General features: G+C 42.3%; 1 protein-coding gene across 3 annotated transcripts in view; it reads right to left on the reverse strand.

The window, feature by feature from the left end:
- Positions 1–6,945: 6,945 nt before the first annotated feature.
- LOC132874779 (uncharacterized) overlaps positions 6,946–19,978 on the reverse strand; it is a 36,174-nt gene continuing 23,141 nt past the window's right edge. For all 3 annotated transcript variants that reach the window (XM_060911175.1, XM_060911177.1, XM_060911176.1), the window contains exons 2-5: positions 11,487–11,540; positions 11,073–11,378; positions 10,043–10,360; positions 6,946–7,827 (exon numbers count right to left, since the gene is read on the reverse strand). In XM_060911175.1, the coding sequence (XP_060767158.1) occupies positions 7,592–7,827; positions 10,043–10,360; positions 11,073–11,378; positions 11,487–11,540 (914 nt within the window). In that variant the 3' untranslated portion in view covers positions 6,946–7,591. The remainder of the gene's footprint in view (positions 7,828–10,042; positions 10,361–11,072; positions 11,379–11,486; positions 11,541–19,978) is intronic.

Genomic DNA, 19,978 nt, shown 5'->3' on the forward strand with positions numbered 1-19,978 from the left:
AGTCTCTGTCAGCCAACAACCAGTCTGTCCAAAAGGATCCAAAGGATACCATAGGTCCCAGCAGTGTAGATATAGATAATGTAGAATAGAAAAATTTCACTCTGACACCCAACTTTTGAACATTATTAAAAATTTATTCTCGACAAACGTTTCGGCCTTCAGCCTTCTTCACTGTCAAAAAAAACAACATGGTGCTATGGGCGTGGTCTTTTATATTTATATATATATATATACATACATACACACACACACAAATTTGTGAATTCTATACACTTCAAAATAAAAAAGCGAAAAGAATATAAATCTAAAAATCGCATTCTTTTTAATAAATTGTAATAATATTGAATTATTAAATTGTGTAATTAATAGTTTATTTTTTCTTTGTCTTTTATTTTGAAGTGTATAGAATTCACAAATTTGTATATATAAGACCACGCCCATAGCACCATGTTGTTTTTTTGACACTGAAGAAGGCTGAAACGTTTGTCGAGAATAAATTTTTAATAATGTTCAAAAGTTGGGTGTCGGAGTGAAACTTTTCTATTCTACATTATATATATATATATATATATATATATATATATATATATATATATATATGGAATGCCATCAGGGTCAAAACCCATCCACACATCTGCACTGGTCATGTCTTTAGACTCATTTATGCTCCCTTTATGTATGCAAATAAGCACGTCCATTTCAAGTGATGCAACAATCACTGCCCACATACTTCCATGCTTTGATTATGTCGGTATGGATGTTAAACAATACATCCATTCGAGGGGAGCTCAGAGTCAAAAATTTGAGAACAACAAACATGGCGATGGAGTAGGAGGAGGTCGTAATAAAGTACCTGTTAAGAAGGAGACAAAAGCAGAGGCAGTGTTGTAAACAGCTACATTTACTTACTAAATCACAAAACCTCTCTTGAAAAAGTTTTGCCATTTTTAAAATGATTTTTGTCTGGCTTGAACTATTGGCCACACCCCCATGATTTCCAGTGGTATTGCTCTGTTTCATCCGAGTCCATTAGCTTTCAGAAAACGTGCACAAGTACAGAGTACGGAGAGAAGGTTCTGTCCGTACCCGTATTTAACACTGTAATACGCAGTGAAACCCTGTTCCCATGATATCACTGTGACACATCACACTTTATTTTTCCATCATTGTTCACAAGATCAGTTATTGTTTGATCAAAAGAAACCGCACTTACGATCGCAGACATTCACACTGATTAAGCCAAACAAATCATAAGCTACGATCCTCTCCATTGATTCCAAATGCACTTTGAAACACTTTATATGCTTTATTTACTTTTGTTGTTTCCTATAAATTTAATGTATTTTATTCTAATATATTAATTAATATATTTTGCATCTTTATTCTCTGCTGTATGAGAGGTGTTGAAATGAAATAAAGCATTAATAAAGCTCTGATTCTAAAACACTAATGCTAATGCCTGTCTAATTATTATTATCATCATTATTTATACCCCCACTCCAATTATTCCCCCACTCCATTCTGTCAGGGAGTCAACCCTGACAGAAAAACCGGAGTGGTGCCCCGAAGGCGGTTGTTTTGGCATAGTTGCCTGCTTCCGGCAGCGCCTGCATCCTGCTACGTCCCCAGCTGTCTTGACTCTGTCTTGCCACTGGATCCGGCGTACCAAGACGAGAGAGTGAGGCTGATTCAGCTCATGTCTCCCTCACTTTAATCCAATTTACGCGCAAGTCAAGACTTCATATGTTTTCACATCCTCCAAGTCCTACGGCGATAGACAAGTGGCGAAGCGACAGGTGTGGACTCGCTGGCAGTCGTAGTCACAAATCTACACGTCAGGCGGCTCAGGCCATAGGGTCGCTTTCCAGCGAATGAGACAGCACTGGAATTCGGCAGCCACCTGAGCGACAAAGCAGCCCTCTTTAGGACAGCACTGCTTCCCCCCTAGCCTGGGGAAGGGGCTAGAAAAGGTGCCTCAAAAATTGCCTGTCTCACCTCTCCCTGGCCAGCATGCCGCGGCTGGCGGGGGTCCCATACCAGCGGTAAGAAGACAAAGAAGAGAACCAGAACACCTACGGTGACAGCTGTCACCCTGGGCGCATGGAATGTCCGAACCCTTCTTGATCGTGCCGGCACAAACAGACCAGAGAGACGAACTGCCCTCATCGCCAGTGAGCTTGCTCGCTATAATGTGCACATCGCAGCCCTCAGTGAGACACGTCTAGCTGAGGAAGGAGAACTGACAGAGGAGTCTGCTGGCTACACTTTCTTCTGGATCGGACGAAGTCAGAAGGAACGACGAGAGGCAGGAGTTGGCTTTGCCATCCAGTCCAACCTGCTCCAGAAGCTGGCTGCTCGCCCAAAAGGGATCAATGACCGGCTGATGACAGCCCGCCTCCCCCTTCCGAAGAAGAAATTTGCCACATTGATAAGCGCCTATGCCCCCACTATGACAAATCCTGACGAGGTGAAAGAGAGATTCTATGAAGATCTGAAGGACGCCATTGCAGCAGTGCCGTGGACTGATAAGCTCATCATCCTTGGTGACTTCAATGCCCGAGTTGGGAAAGACCACACAGCTTGGGAGGGAGTACTGGGGCGCCACGGTATTGGCAAATGCAACAGCAATGGCCTACTCCTGCTTGAGACGTGCGCCGCGAATGATCTCCTCATAACCAACACGGTCTTTCGCCTGCCTAACCGTAACAAGACGTCCTGGATGCACCCTCGCTCCAAGCACTGGCATTTACTTGACTACGTCATTATCAGACAACAGGCAGGACGTCAGAGTCACGAAGACCATGTGCAGCGCGGAATGCTGGACAGACCACCGCTTGCTAATCTCCAAGTTGAACCTCCGCGTTACTCAACCTAGGAGGCCTCAAGGCATCAAAGTACTAAAACGTCTGAACGTCACGAAGCTCAAGAACGACTCGGTGAAACAACAGCTCGTTGATGTGCTGCAAGAGAAGTTATCTCCCCCCAACGTCGGCCCCAACGCCGACGTGGAAGCTGAATGGGCCAGCCTCCGCGACTCTCTCTATGATGCAGCCTCTAATGTCTTAGGCCAATCAGTCCGCAAACACCGGGACTGGTTCGATGAAAACAACACTCGCATCCAGTCACTTCTCGAAGAGAAGCGGAAATTCCATCGCGCACTCCTTGATGATCCAACATCTGTCTCTAAAAGGGATGCCTTTCGCGCGGCCAAAAACACAGTTTAGACTGAGCTCCGGCGCATGCAAGACGACTGGTACAGTCAACAAGCCGATTCTATCCAGGCATTCGCCGACAAAAAAGATATGAAGAACTTCTATAGTGCCCTCAAGACCGTCTATGGTCCAACCTCATCCAGCTCGCCCCCTCTCCTCAGCACAGACGGAAACACACTGATCTCGGACAAGGAGAAAATTCTTGAGCGTTGGGCGGAACACTTCGAAAATGTCCTTAACCGCCCCTCGAACATCAACGAAGAAGCCATTGAATGACTGCCTCAGATTCCAATTGATGAGTCACTGGCTGATCCACCAACTGTAGAAGAAGTCACAAATGCCATTAAGCGCCTCTCCAGCGGCAAGGCACCTGGTGCTGACTTTATCCCTGCAGAAATCTATGCCTGTGGCTGTCCCAAACTGACGCAGAGCCTCACTAGTCTGTTTAACACCATGTGGACTCAGGAAAAACTGCCGCAGGAGCACAAAGACGCCTCTATCATCCACCAGTACAAGCGCAAAGGGGATAGAAAATCGTGCGATAATCACCGTGGCATCTCCTTGCTTGTCATTGCGGGGAAAATCCTGGCCAGGATCATGCTCAATCGCCTCAACGCACATCTGGAACGTGGCTTACTTCCAGAAAGCCAGTGCGATTTCCGTGAAGGCCGCGGTACCACCGACATGATCTTTGCAGCCCGACAACTCCAGGAAAAATGTCAGGAACAGAACGTTGGACTTTATACTACCTTTGTGGACCTAACGAAAGCCTTTGACACTGTCTGCCGTGAGGGTCTATGGAAGATCATGGCCAAGTTTGGCTGTCCAGCTAAGTTCATTGCGATGGTTCGGCAATTCCACGACGGCATGAACGCAAGGGTACGAGATGATGGTGAATACTCGCAGCCCTTTCCCGTCTCCAATGGCGTGAAACAGGGCTGCGTGTTAGCTCCTACTCTCTTTAGCATGGTGTTCTCCGCAATGCTATCTGACGCCTTCAGAGATGGTGATATTGGTATTGGCTTCCATTTCCGCACTGACGGCAACCTATTCAACCTCCGTAGACTGCAGGCAAAGACTAAAGTACGCCATGACACAGCCCGTGATTTCTTGTTTGCTGATGACTGCGCACTGAATGCCAGTACCCATCACGACATGCAGCAGAGCGTGAATCTCTTCTCCAAAGCCTGTGATGACTTTGGCCTCACAATATCCACCAAGAAGACTGAAGTCCTTTACCAACCAGCACCAGGCTCACCCTACACCGAACCAAACATCAAAGTCAATGGCGAGAGATTAGCAGTCTCAGAAAAGTTTGTCTACCTTGGAAGCACTCTCTCGCGCTCAGCTAACATTGATGAAGAGGTGGCCTACAGAATAGCTAGAGCAAGCACAGCGTTTGGCCGCCTGAAGCAGAATGTGTGGGAGCGTCGTGGGCTCAGCCTGGAAACTAAGCTCAAAGTGTACCGAGCAGTTGTGTTACCATCTTTGCTCTATGCATGTGAGACATGGACTGTCTACAGCTGACATGCCAAACAGCTCAATGCTTTCCACCTGAGGTGTCTAAGAGCATTGCTCCGCGTCAAGTGGCAGGACAAAGTGCCCGATACTGAAGTTCTTAAGCGTGCTGAGTCAGAGAGCATCCATGCCATTCTCCTACGCTCTCAGCTCCGTTGGGCTGGTCATGTCCGTCGCATGGACGACAGTCGCCTCCCGAAAAGACTGCTATATGGTGAATTGTCAACAGGCAAGCGCTCACTGGGGCGTCCAAAGATGCGTTACAAAGACACTCTGAAAGTAGCCCTCAAACACTGCTTGATCCCGAATTCTTCGTGGGAAAGGTGTGCTGAGAACCGGTCTGCGTGGCGTTCGCTTGTCAGCTCGGGAGTAGCAGCCTTCGAAAACAAACGCATCTGCGACAAAGAGCTGAGCCGCATGAGGAGGAAAGAGAGACAAAGCGCTACCTGTCAACCTGGCCAGACACCAAAGATTCCCTGCCCTCATTGCGACAGACATTTCTCAGCCAAGATTGGTCTCATCAGCCATCTTCGTACCCATCCCAACCCCCAGTGATCAGAAGTCTTGGTCCTATTCGAATACGAATGACGAACATCACTCCCAAGGGGGGGGTATATACAGTACTGGTTTATTTACAGTACCTCTGTCCGTCCGTAACACCCTTTTTCTCAGTAACCACAAATCATAGCCACTTGGTACTTGGTGCTGAGCTTCAGCTTGGGGTTCTATACCATGTATACTGTTTTCAGGTCTGTCCCACATCAACTTCCTGTTTACCGACTGAATGTATTTATGAAACATATAGGATGGATTTGCAAAATATTCGTAACACTTTTCTCAGCAAATCACAACTGCTTGATATTTGGTACCGAGCTTCAGCTTGGGGTTCTATACCTTGTATACCATTTTCAGGTCTGTTGTACATCAATTTCCTGTTTACCGACTGAATGTATTTATGAAACATATAGGATGGATTTTGACGCTATTTCAAGAAGCAAAATGCTATTTCAAAATGACAATTTACCAGGATTCTATTTGAAATCCCTGGAGAGAACACTGCTCTTTACTTACTTGTTTCAGGGTTTATTATTTGATGAAGTCAGCATTCATAATAAGTGTCCTAATCCTTCGATCGCTTGCATTCTGATCTAAGCGAGAGCGGTGGGGATACATAAGTTAACAGTAGCTCACAGTTAATCTTGTTTGGGGTTAAATTATTTATCTACTTCTAAAGTAGGAGGAAAGTCAAATATATTTATATTTCAACATTCCAGGTTTAACAGTCCTATGACCCTGAACTACAGCAATCACAGTTAGTAAACAGATGGTTTATTCCATGGGGTGGTATCGCTGTAAAATGATTTAAAATTATATGTCTTAAATGTAAAATTGCTGTAATTTTTTTTTCCAAAACTGGCAGATACACTATGTGGCCAAAAGTATATGAACAGCTACCAATCACAGCTAAGCCATATATACTTGCTGAACATCCCATTCCAAATCCATGGGTGTTCGTATGGAGTTGGTCCTCCTTAGCTGATGTACTGCACCAGCCTCCACTATTCTGAGGAACGTTTATATGTGGGTGTGGGGTTTGTGCTGGCGTTTAAGAAGTGAAGATAAAATAGGCTCCTGTTGATGACATCACTTCCTGCTTTCCACCACAGTTTCTCCTTCCAAGTCATAATGGGTGACATTTTTGTTTTGAGTTACTCCACAATGTTTTAAATTTTATACTTGCCACATAACATCATGCACATTTTCTTCTTTTATAATGTGCCAATATCATCAGCAATTGCTATACATTTTCACTGAAGCCAAAATTACAATTATGTGACAATTGTATTAGCAAAACAGCACAATTTAATCATCACTCGAAAACTGCTGTAAATGTAAGTTGGACATAAACATCAGGAAAAGTCCATCCAGCTGGGTGATCACTGACAGTATCATTGTAGTATAAATCTATATAGCGCTATACACATGGAGAGAAGCACACGCAAAGAGATCGTCCAAGATATTTCGTAACTGACTAATGATGAAGAACTCCGATATTAGCATTTTTTAACTTAATTACAACATGGCAGATTTCATCATCATCAAATCAGAACTTGATTATGACGTGGCAGATTTCAGAATCCTATTTCAGATAGCTAATCAAAACTTAATCACAGCATGTCATTAAAACTCAATCACACCAGATTTATTTGCATAACAATCGATTTTATTAGCTTTTATTCACTGAATTCAATTCAGTTACAATCGGTTGCATGTCTGCTTTTGCCTTTAAAATGTTAGATTTGTTAACATTAGATTAGCTGGCTGTTTACTGAATTTGTGACAGTTACGTCGTCTTTAAAATTTCGTCTCGGTTACCCTTTGGTGCCAGCTTTTTGGTTTTGATACAAACCAAAACAAATTCATCATAAATAGCCTTAGCTTCTCCAGCTCAGCTTTGGCTGAGACAAAATTTGCTGCTCAACCTCAGAATTAATAGCCAGTACACCGCCCTCTAAAAACCTTCTGCCCTGTCAGAGTTATTTACATAACCCTGGACCTGAAGACATGGATTTTGTGTTTTTAATATGCAGCCAGAGTTGGTTTCCATTCTCACAACAAATAGATGCTGTCTTCATTCCCTATTTTTACAGCAGACTGTTGGTTGAACTTTCAGTCCCATGTCTTCAATGCTTTTTCTGATTCCAACTTGTCAGTTGTCATATCCTTTTTCCTTTATTAGTGGTTGACGCTGTAAGACCTCTGTTGCTCATCTGGTAAATCTTTTCTTCAAGGCTTCTTCATCATTTCTTCACAAATCTCTCAGATATCTTGTTATCTGCAAACACCTCCTGTACTTCAAACTATCCTTCATTGTTTACAATTACCCTCATTTGATCATCATCATCATCATCATCATCATCAGTGCCATCCTGTTGTCTTTTCTGACGTACATTTAAAATGTTTAAAATGTATTTAAAACTCTTAAAATGGCTGCAGAGAAATCCAACACAAAAACTAGCCACAATGGCAACAACAATCAGCAGGATTCCCCACCATGGCAAAGTCGACTGCTTTACTGCTTCACACTCTGAAGACTCTGAAAGAAATAAATGAAAATTTCAAATCTAAATATTTAAAAATCTTTTTGCAATGAGGAATAAACTATACATTATAGTAGTCGTGTAACAATTCACTCAAGACACGATTCAATTCAATTCGATTTTCCCCATGATATTTTTGAAAAAACTTAAAGAAAAATTTTATGACAAAAAAGACATTTATTTTCCTATACTTTATCAACTTAAATATTCCATTTGCTAAATAAAAAAACAAACAACTTTTGTTTCATTTTCTTAAAAACCAACAATTATTTACCCACATTTGAAAGGTTGAAGTAAAACAGACTATTAACTAAAATATTCATTTTATTAAAAATGAAAAACAATAATAAATGGGCCTTTTCTTAATAAACTTTTATGAACATGTGTTCTGCCTCCATTTGCGTCTCTTTTCTTTATCTTTCAGCCGTCTATAAAAAGAGAGCAAGCTCTGATTTCTCGTTAAATCTGGTTGTACACAATCACACAGCAGCTCTTTCACACTTTACATCCTTTTTTTGTGGCATTAGAGCTGTGTTACTTCTGCCTACAGCGAAGTCGTAGGTATTTCTGCTATTGTACGTAATAAAATTTTGCTTTACATTATTTATTAACGCTATCTAAATACAATTACAGCTAGGAAAAACTAAGATTACACAGCTTAAAAATAATCACAATGTGTTTTTTATTTCATCAGTTTGAATAGTCATAAATTTGTATCGTGATTTATCATCATACGATATACTGTTACATGCCTCCATCATCAATACTTACAGTGGTGCTTGAAAGTTTATCAACCCTTTAGAATTTTCTATATTTCTGCATAAATATGACCTAAAACATCATCAGATTTTCACACAAGTCCTAAAAGTAGATAAAGAGAACCCAGTTAAACAAATGAGGCAGAAATATTATACTTGGTCATTTATTTATTGAGGAAAATGATCCAATATTACATATCTGTGAGTGGCAAAAGTATGTGAAACATTGCTTTCAGTATCTGGTGTGACCCCCTTGTGCAGCAATAACTGCAACTAAACGTTTGCGGTAACTGTTGATCAGTCCTGCACACCGGCTTGGAGGAATTTTAGCCCGTTCCTCCGTACAGAACAGCTTCAACTCTGGGATGTTGGTGGGTTTCCTCACATGAACTGCTCGCTTCAGGTCCTTCCATGACATTTTGATTGGATTAAGGGTCACACCTTTTGGCTTGTCCACGTGATCTTTAGCAAACTGCAGACGAGCAACAATGTTCTTTTTGGAGAGCAGTGGCTTTCTCCTTGCAACCCTGCCATGCACACCATTGCTGTTCAGTGTTCTCCTGATGGTGGACTCATGAACATTAGCCAATGTGAGAGAGGCCTTCAGTTGCTTAGAAGTTACCCTGGGGTCCTTTGTGACCTCGCCGACTATTACACGCCTTGTTCTTGGAATGATCTTTGTTGGTCGACCACTCCTGGGGAGGGTAACAATGGTCTTGAATTTCCTCCATTTGTACACAATCTGTCTGACTGTGGATTGGTGGAGTCCAAACTCTCTAGAGATGGTTTTGTAACCTTTTCCAGCCTGATGAGCATCAACAACACTTTTTCTGAGGTCCTCAGAAATCTCCTTTGTTCGTGCCATGATACACTTCCACAAACATGTGCTGTGAAGATCAGACTTTGATAGATCCCTGTTCTTTAAATAAAACAGGGTGCCCACTCACACCTGATTGTCATCCCATTGATTGAAAACACCTGACTCTAATTTCACCTTCAAATTAACCGCTAATCCTAGAGGTTCACATACTTTTGCCACTCACAGATATGTAATATTGGATCATTTTTCTCAATAAATAAATGACCAAGTATAATATTTTTGTCTCATTTGTTTAACTGGGTTCTCTTTATCTACTTTTAGGACTTGTGTGAAAATCTGATGTTTTAGGTCACATTTATGCAGAAATATAGAAAATTCTAAAGGGTGTTTCGGATGGACGGAGATACAGACAGACGGACGGATGGACAGAGGTAAATAAACCAGCTCCTTCGGAGTCGGAGTATTAAAAAAAAAAAAACTGGTAATGGAAGATAACAAGTAATTGAATATCATCGAAGGAGAAAATGCACCCTTGGGATGTTCAGTGTAATGCTGCATGTTCTCCTGGTCTGTGCAGGTCTTTAAGGCAGTGAGAACATTTTTCTGTTGCTGTTTGGTGAATGAAACACTCACCTCTGATGCTGAGAGTGACGGCCTCTGGTTGACCCAGTTCCTCATGTCTGTGTATACAGCAGTATGTTCCTCCATCAGACTGCTGGACTTTGGTGATGGTCAGGGACAGATCTCCTTTTTTATACTGGCTCGCTGTTATGAAGCCGCGACCTTTGAAACCTGGACCATAGTTTATCTTCCCCTGCTGAAGATTCACAAAAGGTTTGCCATCTTTTTTCCACTGAACGCTGATGTCATTGTCAGGAATACGCTTATCAGTGTCAGCATAGCAGGGGATGGTCACATTCGCTCCAACGCAAACGCTTTTCAGATCAGGGACTTAATGGCAAAACAGAGAACAGACTGTAAGCCAACCCAAAGTTCATTTCTCGATAACAAAGCAGTTTCAACTTGAAAAAAACCCCAAAAAGGGAGATGGACTCAAAAGGAGGAGAAATTATTTTTAAAAACAAACAGTCCTGCTTTATATCATAAGGCATAGATTAAATATTTACATTCTTTACTTTCAAATGAGTGCAATACATATTGAATAAAATACTTAGATTTAATATACAGTATTGTGCAATAGTCGTTGCACCCCCTTTTTTCATCCAAACTTTGCTATAGATTTCTATTTTATCATTTCATTATCGAGTCAGTATAAAAATATTTTAGGAGTTCCAAACATTCGTTTTCCAGCACAAAATTAAAATGCTACAGGAAAAAAAAAAGTTTGTATCTGAGCATCATATTCCATAAGAGAGCACTTTTCAGATTAAAGTAAAATCTACAGCTCATTTCCTTATAAAACTGCACTCATTGGACCTGAGACTACTATTTTTTTTTAAGCAAAGGGTCGTCTCACACCAAATATTGACTTTGTTTCATTTATTATGGCTTAATAATTAATGTTTATAATTTTTTTTTTTAATGTTGAAACATTTCATTTCATTATTTTTTTTTAAGCCAATTTTGGTCGACAGTATTTCTTTACATGTGCCTCAGACTTTTGCACAGGACTGTGTGTAGAAGGGAAGAATTATTGACTTACAAACTACTTCTAGATGAAATTTGCATATCTCAGAGTTGTCGCAGTAGCAGCTATACCAGCCCTGGTCATTGTACATGACAGGGTTCAGATCAAGAGATGGTTGTCCCTCCACAGGCCTTGTTCGGTTCTTGAAACTGTGGCCTTCAGTACAAACGCCCCACTTACACTCACGCACAGGTAGGTCAGGCCGATTCAAGAACATCCATTTAACATCACCGGAACATGGTGTGTTGCAGGTGAGTCGGGCGGGATCGCTCACTTTCACTACGACGTGGTCATTCAGTAAGTGAGACACTGGAAGAAACACTAGATGCACACAGACAAACAGACAGACTCTTCATTACTTGTCAACTTCTTAAGTGCACCTCATGACTTTAATGTATCTTTTCAGACTAATCAGACTCTTGGACTTACTCATTATAAAGATGAACGTTCCCAAGTGGGCATGTATCAGGGTGCACATGATTGCTGAAATAAAAAAGGAAAGATTAATTCCGATGTAAAGCAAGGAAGAACCAAAAACAAACAAATAAGAGTGCTCTGAGAGTAAAATATTCCCCACTGGCGACTACGCCAAAAATCTGGTAAAATGTGACTGAATTGAACAAAATTGCAATATGCGTATTAATGACATAGAACAAAGAATCCTGTCAAGTTTCGTGAAATTCCTCCAAAAATTGTGAGAGGAGTTGATTTCAGAAGGCAAGCACACCTTCATGAAATTGTGAAAGTACAAGGTTGTATACCAACTTCATTTTGACCAGCTGATGGGAGCTCATCCACACAACACGGGTCAGAACGGATCCATAAAACCTCACAAATACACGAACAGTCGAAGTCGATACAGAGGTAAGGAACTGAGGGAAATCTGCTGATCAGATCATTCAGATAACAGCTGATTCTACAAAGGTCAATCAACTAGACCGTGACAGGAAAAGCGGACATGATGTCATGCATTTTTGTTGTTGCCCAATAACGAGAAGGGATGTCGCTAAATTTGTCGTAGATAATTTTTTAGTCAGTAGGGAAAGCCAAGAGTCGCTAAACTGCAGGGGTGGACAGTAACGAAGTACATTTACTTAAGTTCTGTTCCGGAAGATCCTGGTGTGGCATTGACTGGAGAAGCTGTCACAGAGCTGTCTATGTCAACACGGCATCAGAGTGAGGAGCAGCCCGCTCCTCCTCCCTCTCTCGGGGATTCCCTTGGGGATTTCCCATTAGAGCAGTCGCGAGATGAGACTCTGCGGCATGCGTTTGACCAAGTGAGAGTAATTGATGGTCAAATTCTTCAGCCAAGCATGGCACCGACCTTCCCTTATTTTGCTATTATTAAAGATAGATAGTACCGAGTGACGCAGGACACTCAAACTAGTGAACGAATAACCCAGTTGTTAATCCCAAAGAGCCATAGGGAACTCGTATTCCATGTGGCTCACTTCAATCCCATGGCTGGACATTTAGGGCAAGATAAAAAACTAGTCCGAATAATGGCCCGGTTCTATTGGCCAGGGATTCACGGGGATGTCCATCGGTGGTGTGCAGCGTGCCGTGAATGCCAATTAGTAAATCCCGTGGCCACTCCAAAAGCGCTGTTGCATCGCTCTTCCGCTTTATCTCCCAGGTCGGGATTCTGAAAGAAATCCTGACAGACCAAGGCACTTTGCTTATGTCATGCACACTGCACGAGCTGTATGGGTTATTAGGGATTAAGTCTATCCGCACCAGTGTCTATCACCCACAAACGGATGGCTTAGTAGAGCTATTTAACCAAACACTCAAGAACGTGACCCGGAAATTTGTAAGTGAATAAGCGTGTAATTGGGATAAGTGGCTCAAGTCCCTGTTATTCGCAGTACGAGAGGTCCCGCAAGCCTCCACGGGGTTTTCTCCCTTTGAATTATTACATGGGCGTAAGCCGTGTGGCATTCTGGATGTGCTACAGGAAAATTGGGAGGAGGGACCTTCACCTAGCAAAAATGAAATCCAGTACATTCTTGACCTGCGCGCAAAACTCCACACCCTCATGCACCTAACCCAGGAGAATTTGCGGCAGGCTCAAGAACGTCAAATCTGGCTGTATGACAGGGGCACACGCCTCAGAGAGTTCACGCTGGGAGACAAAGTGCTCGTATTATTGCCTACTTCAAGCTCCAAATTAGTCGCCAAGTGGCAAGGGCCCTTTGAGGCCACACGGCGAGTCGGGGACGTTGACTATGAGGTGAGGCGAACGGATAGGGGCAAGGCTTTGCAAATCTACCACCTCAACCTTTTAAAACACTGGAATGAAGGGGTCCCCGTGGCATTGGTAGTCCCGGAGAAGGTGGAGCTGGGGTTGGAGGTGAAAAAGATAACATCTCGGACCACTCCGGTCCCTTGTGGAGACCACCTCTCACCGGAGAGGAGGTGGCCAAGTTGCAAAAGGAATTTTCTGACATGTTCTCGCCCCTTCCTGGGCATACCCACCTCATAGAACACCACATTGAAACACCCCCAAGGGTGGTAGTTCGTAGCCGCCCTTACCGCTTGCCCGAACACAAGAAAAAGGTGGTTCGGGACAAACTCAAGGCCATGCTCGAAATGGGCATAATTGAGGAGTCCCACAGTGACTGGAGCAGCCCAGTGGTCCTGGTTCCCAAGACCAACGGGTCGGTCCGGTTCTGTGTGGACGAAAGATCAACGCGGTGTCTAAATTTGACACATACCCAATGCTTCGCATTGATGAGTTGCTTGATCGGTTAGGTGCTGCTCGCTTTTATTTGATACTGGATCTAACAAAGGGATATTGGCAGATCCCCTTGACTCCTCTACCCCGAGAGAAAATGGCCTTTTCCACACCGTTTGGATTACACCAATTTGTCACGCTCCCTTTTGGGTTGTTTGGGGTGCCTGCTACGTTTCAGCAGCTTATGGACAGGGTTCTCTGCCCTCACGCTGCCTACGCGGCCGCCTATCTGGACAATATAATAATTTACAGCCAAGATTGGCCTCAGCACTTGGAACACCTGAGGGCCATTCTAAAGTCACTGAGGCAAGCGGGCCTCACAGCTAACCTGAAAAAGTGTGCAATTGGGCGGGTGGAAGTATGGTATCTGGGGTTCCACTTGGGTCATGGGCAGGTGCGTCCCCAAATTAATAAGACTGCAGTGATTGTGGCCTGCCCGAGGCCCAAGACCAAAAAGGAGGTGAGATGGTTCTTGGGGATGGCTGGCTATTATCATAGGTTTCTACTTAATTATTTGGATGTCACCAGCCCGCTAACTGATCTCACTGAAGAGGGGGCTCCAGATCCGATCCAGTGGACAGAGCAGTGCCAGCAGGCCTTCTCTGAGGTAAAAGCTGCACTGTGTGGGGGGCCACTTTTACACTCCCCTGACTTCTCTCGCCCCTTTATTTTGCAGACTGATGCATTGGACAGAGGGCTGGGGGCCGTTTTGTCCCAGGAGATGGAAGGCGAGGAGCACCCTGTGCTGTACATCAGCCGGAAACTGTCGATGAGTGAAAGCAAGTACAGCACAATTGAGAAGGAGTGTCTTGCCATCAAGTGGGTGGTCCTCGCCCTCTGATACTACCTGCTGGGGCGCCCTTTCACTCTTTGTTTGGACCACGTGCCCCTCCAGTGGCTCCACCGCATGAAGGATGCCAATGCGTGAATCACCTGTTGGTATCTCGCCCTCCAGCCATTTAAGTTCAAGGTAATCCACTGACCGGGGGCGCAGATGGTGGTGGTGGACTTCCTGTCCCATCGGGGGGGGTGTCAGCTTCAGGCCGGACGGCTCCCCGGCCTGAGTCGGGCGGTGGGGGTATGTGGCAGCGGGGGCGTGGCCAAGTCATTCCACCTGCTGTCAATTAATGTGTGTGTGTGTGTGTGTGTGTGTGTGTGTGTGTGTGTGTGTGTTACAGGGACGGAGCATAAAAGGAGGGTGAGAGCAGAGAAAAGGGGCTCAGTTTTCCTGAAGTCCTGCCAAGGATTGAGTGGGCAAAGAGGATGAGGATGGCTGAGATGAGTGGAGGAAGTGTTGTGGAGGTGGTTGGTGACAACTGGACTGGGAATGGTCAGGAGTCTGCAAAGGGAAATGATGTTTCAGGAAGCGAGTGTGAGTAAATGGAAGAAAGCAGGAGTTATGAACCATGGATGATATCTAAGGGTAAAAAGTGGAAAAAAAAGGAGAAAACAAATAACAGTAATGAGGAGGAAAGGTGTATGCCTAATGTAGCGGAAAGGAGTAGAGTACAAAGTGTTTGTAAGATTGATTAATGAGGGATCTACATTTGATGAGTGGAGTCCAATAAAACTAACCAAAGCACTGCATAGGGAGTTTGGTGAGGTAAGAAGCGCTAAAAAATTAAGAAATGGTTGTCTACTGATTACATGTAAGGATGAAGAGCAGCAAAGAAATGCAATCAAAGTTAATAAAATGATTTGGGGATGGACATTTGACCTCACAGTAATCTTGACCTGGTGAAATTACTTGCATCAGCCTTGGAGATATTGTGTTCACAAGGTTTCGGACAGACATTTGACCTCACAGTGACCTTGACCTTAGACCTTTTGATCTCAAAATATAATCAGTTTATCTTTGTCCCCAAATGCACAAATGGTGAAAGTTTGGTGAAATTCCTTTCATTAGCCTTTGAGATATCGCATTCACAAGGTTTCGGGACGGACGGACAACCCGAAAACATAAATGGTAACAAAGTCAAGTGTTCGGTGGTGTTTGACAAGAATCTTGTAAGGGGTGTAATCTCAGGGATCCCGTTAAGGGAATCAGTGGATGATGTCAAAGAAAGTATAACTAATGCCAAGGTAAAGGAAGCAAAGCGGCTGAAAACAAGACGAGGTGGAATTATAACCGATAGCCTTTCAATTGTGCTAACATTTGAAGAAAATAAACTTCCTGAGAGGGTATTCATAGGATACATGAGTTATGAAGTCAAGATGTATATCCACCACCACTAAGATGCTTTAAGTGCCAAAAGTTTGGTCATGTAGCTGCAGTATGTAAGGGGAAACAAAAGTGTAGTAAGTGCAGTGGAGAGCATGAATATGGGCAGTGCGACAAGGATGCAAAGTTAAAATGTAGTAATTGTGGGGGGGGGACAGCTCTGCCTACAGAGGATGTGAAGTGAGCAAGAGAATATAAGAGGTACAGCGGCTCAAAGTAACTCAAGGGTTATCATATGCAGAAGCAACAAAAACTGTTAAAAGGGTCGTAGCAGGTCCAGCCCCAGTTGTGAAAGAGGGGAGGCCGTGTGTAAAGTGTGACAAAATTAAAGAGGAAACACTGATTGTGTCTAAAAGTAATTTTTTATTGTTCATGGCTGAGGTTATCAATTGTTCAGCACAGACTACAAGCCGAACAGAGAAAATTAAAATTATAGTCAAATCTGCTGAGAAATTCTTGGGTGTAAAAGAACTGCTGTGGGAATCAGTCAGGGATACTTTAAATGAAGAGGTACATCAACAATCTCAAGTATGGGTTGGCTCAGGATAATGGTCTTGTTTATATTGCAATGGAATGCGAGGAGCTTAATAGCGAACGGGCAGGAATTTAAAAATATGTAGATAATTTAAGTGTAAAACCTAATGTTATATGCATACAGGAAACTTGGTTGATCCCCAAACTGGATTTTATTATTAAAGGATATACTTTAATAAGGAGGGATAGAGAATCTGGAAAAGGTGGAAGAGTTATAACATTCATACAAAAAGGTATTCAATATAGGGAAATTAAAAGAGGGAAAGATCTAGAATATACTATAATAGAGGTCTGGTCAAATGAAGGCAATATAGAAATAATAAAATTTCTATAATCCATGTAAGCAATTAGAATTAAGTCAATTGGTGGAAATTTGGAAAGATACAAAGGGGAGAGTGGTATGGTGTGGTGACTTTAATGCACATAGTACATTGTGGGGGGATAAGAATGATGTTAACAGGGATGTGATTTTAGAATTTATGGATGAGGAAGAATTAGGTAGTTTGAATGATGGGTCAGGTACTAGATTGGATGTTGTTAGGGGCACAGAGTCAACAATAGACCTCACATTAGCTACAATATCATTAGCAGACAAGTGTGAGTGGGAGGTATTGAATGATAATGCTATAGGTAATGATCACTTCCCTATTAAAATTCAAGTGGGTATGGAAGTTGCATTTGAATACGAAGTTAAAAATGAGAGATGGATTTTAGAGAAAGCGGATTGGGACAAATTTAGAGAGATAAGTGATGAAATGTCAGTAATCGATATAAATAAAGATATTGAAAGCTTATGCAAAGACATTAGTGTTGGCATAATTAGTGCAGCAAGTTTAGCCATTCCTAAGTCTAAACCTAAGCATTTAAGTAAGATAGTTCCATGGTGGTCTAATGAGTGCGAAAAATCAATAAAAGATAGGAACGAAGCATTTAGAGTTTTGAAAAGAACGCACAATTTCCAAAATTTAATTGAATGTAAGAAATCTCAAGCAGTCGTAAGGAAAACCATAAGGGAGGCTAAGAATGGTTACTGGAGAAAGTTTTGTGACTCTATAGAAAGTGGAGAGAGTCTGGGGCATGATAAAGAAAATGAAAGGAAGTGGAAAAGAATATGGCTATCCTGTGTTGATTGACGGTCAAAATATAGCCATTAGTAGTATTGACAAAGCAGAGATGATGGCTGTTAGGTTTTATTATTATGTAGGTTTATATGTAGGTTTATATAAGTATTATTCTTGACCAAGAAGGCAGTAATTCATCTCATCTCATCTCATTATCTCTAGCCGCTTTATCCTGTTCTACAGGGTCGCAGGCAAGCTGGAGCCTATCCCAGCTGACTATGGGCGAAAGGCGGGGTACACCCTGGACAAGTCGCCAGGTCATCACAGGGCTGACACATAGACACAGACAACCATTCACACTCACATTCACACCTACGGTCAATTTTAGAATCACCAGTTAACCTAACCTGCATGTCTTTGGACTGTGGGGGAAACCGGAGCACCCGGAGGAAACCCACGCGGACACGGGGAGAACATGCAAACTCCACACAGAAAGGCCCTCGCCGGCCCCGGGGCTCGAACCCAGGACCTTCTTGCTGTGAGGCGACAGCGCTAACCGGCAGTAATTCATTTGTGACAAAATTATATTCTTAGTTGAAATGACCTTATGTCTCGGCTGGACATTATTTGGGAACATTTTGTTTATTTTGATATGAAATGTGTATTTTTGATCAGAGATGTGTCTAGATGGCGACAGGGTCTGCGATGATATCACACACACTCACAATGGCCTTTGATATCGCACACAACCACAGCTGCATAGCCAACGTGTATTGGGAATTAAAAGTTAGATTTAAAGCCATGATTTAAGTTAGTTTATAGCTAGGATTGTGATTTAAGATTGTTAGAGTTAACCAGTTTCTTTAATGTTGAATCTGAAGTTGAAATGATTGAAGGTTGGATTTAATTGTTAGATCTAAGATGCATTTTGTGATTTAAGTTAGTTTTAAGTTAGTTTTATAATTACAGAATATAATTTAGGATTGTTAAAGACATATTCTTATTTATTTTGCTTATGATTGTCTTACTACATATTGATGTAATCAAGATGCAATTTGCTGACTTAGCACACATTCATGTGTTAAGAATTTATGAGCTTTTCATCCTTTAGCTTTTAGATCTTTTAAACTATTCCTGTTTAAATTGGCATTAATTTCTGATGTTTTTTGACTAGACATATTATCTGTGTTTAAAAATTCCATCACCATCTTAAGTACATATTGCCCTATGTTATATCTGACCTGAAGGGGTGTACGTAAGCAATGACCATTTTCTCCTCACTGTTTTAGAACAAATTACTCTGAAGGAAGTAGCGTGTATTTGGGACGAATTAAGAGGTTTCGAGTTTCTCTAAGCTCCGGTGAGGTGGGACGAGGGCTGATCGGGCATGTCCGCCCTCTGAGCACCAATATACGTCAAGAAGGGCAAGGATTAACTCAAGATTAATTCTCGATGTAATCACATATATGATCATGAGGTGATAATGATCATATATGATCCTAGGATTTGATAATAGTGATACTATTATCAAAGGGGGGGATTGTTAGGTTTTATTATTATGTAGGTTTATATAAGTATTATTCTTGACCAAGAAGGCAGTAATTTATTTGTGACAAAATTGCAATGTCCTAAATATCAGGAAGAAAGACAAAGACTAATTTTATAGTTGCAAGGGAAACAATGAAATGTTAAACTTGGAGGACATTCTGCAAAGAAAAGTTCAGGTGAAATCTGCTTCAACTATGTATTTAGCTTCTTAAGGAACACAGGTCTAATTAAAAGAATTTAGGTTTTTATGCCTCTGCCACCTTAAGGTGCAGGAGGCATTATGTTTTCGGGTTGTCAGTCTGTCCGTGCGTGCGTGCGTCCGTCCTGAAACCTTGTGAACGCGATCTCAAAGGCTAATGAAAGGAATTTCACCAAACTTTCACCATTTGTGCGCTTTAGGACAAACATGAACTGATTAGATTTTGAGGTTAAAAGGTCACAGGTCAAGATTACTGTGAGGTCAAATGTCCATCCCCAAACCTTGTGAACGCCATATCTCAAAGACTAATGAAAGGAATTTTACCAAACTTTCACCATTTGTGCATTTTGGGACAAAGATGAAATGATTAGATTTTGAGATCAAAAGGTCTAAGGTCAAGGTCACTGTGAGGTCAAATGTCTGTCTGAAAACCTTGTGAACACAATATCTCCAAGGCAAATGAAAGGAATTTCACCAAACTTTCACCATTTGGGAACAAACATTAACTGATTAGATTTTGAGGTTAAAAGGTCACAGGTCAAGATTACTGTGAGGTCAAATGTCCATCCCCAAATCACAACTTCATAAGGCGTGTAGTCTACCAGGCGGAGAGATCCCCAT

The sequence above is a fragment of the Neoarius graeffei genome, chromosome 27 (genome assembly GCF_027579695.1).
Source record: "Neoarius graeffei isolate fNeoGra1 chromosome 27, fNeoGra1.pri, whole genome shotgun sequence".
NCBI lineage: Eukaryota > Metazoa > Chordata > Actinopteri > Siluriformes > Ariidae > Neoarius > Neoarius graeffei.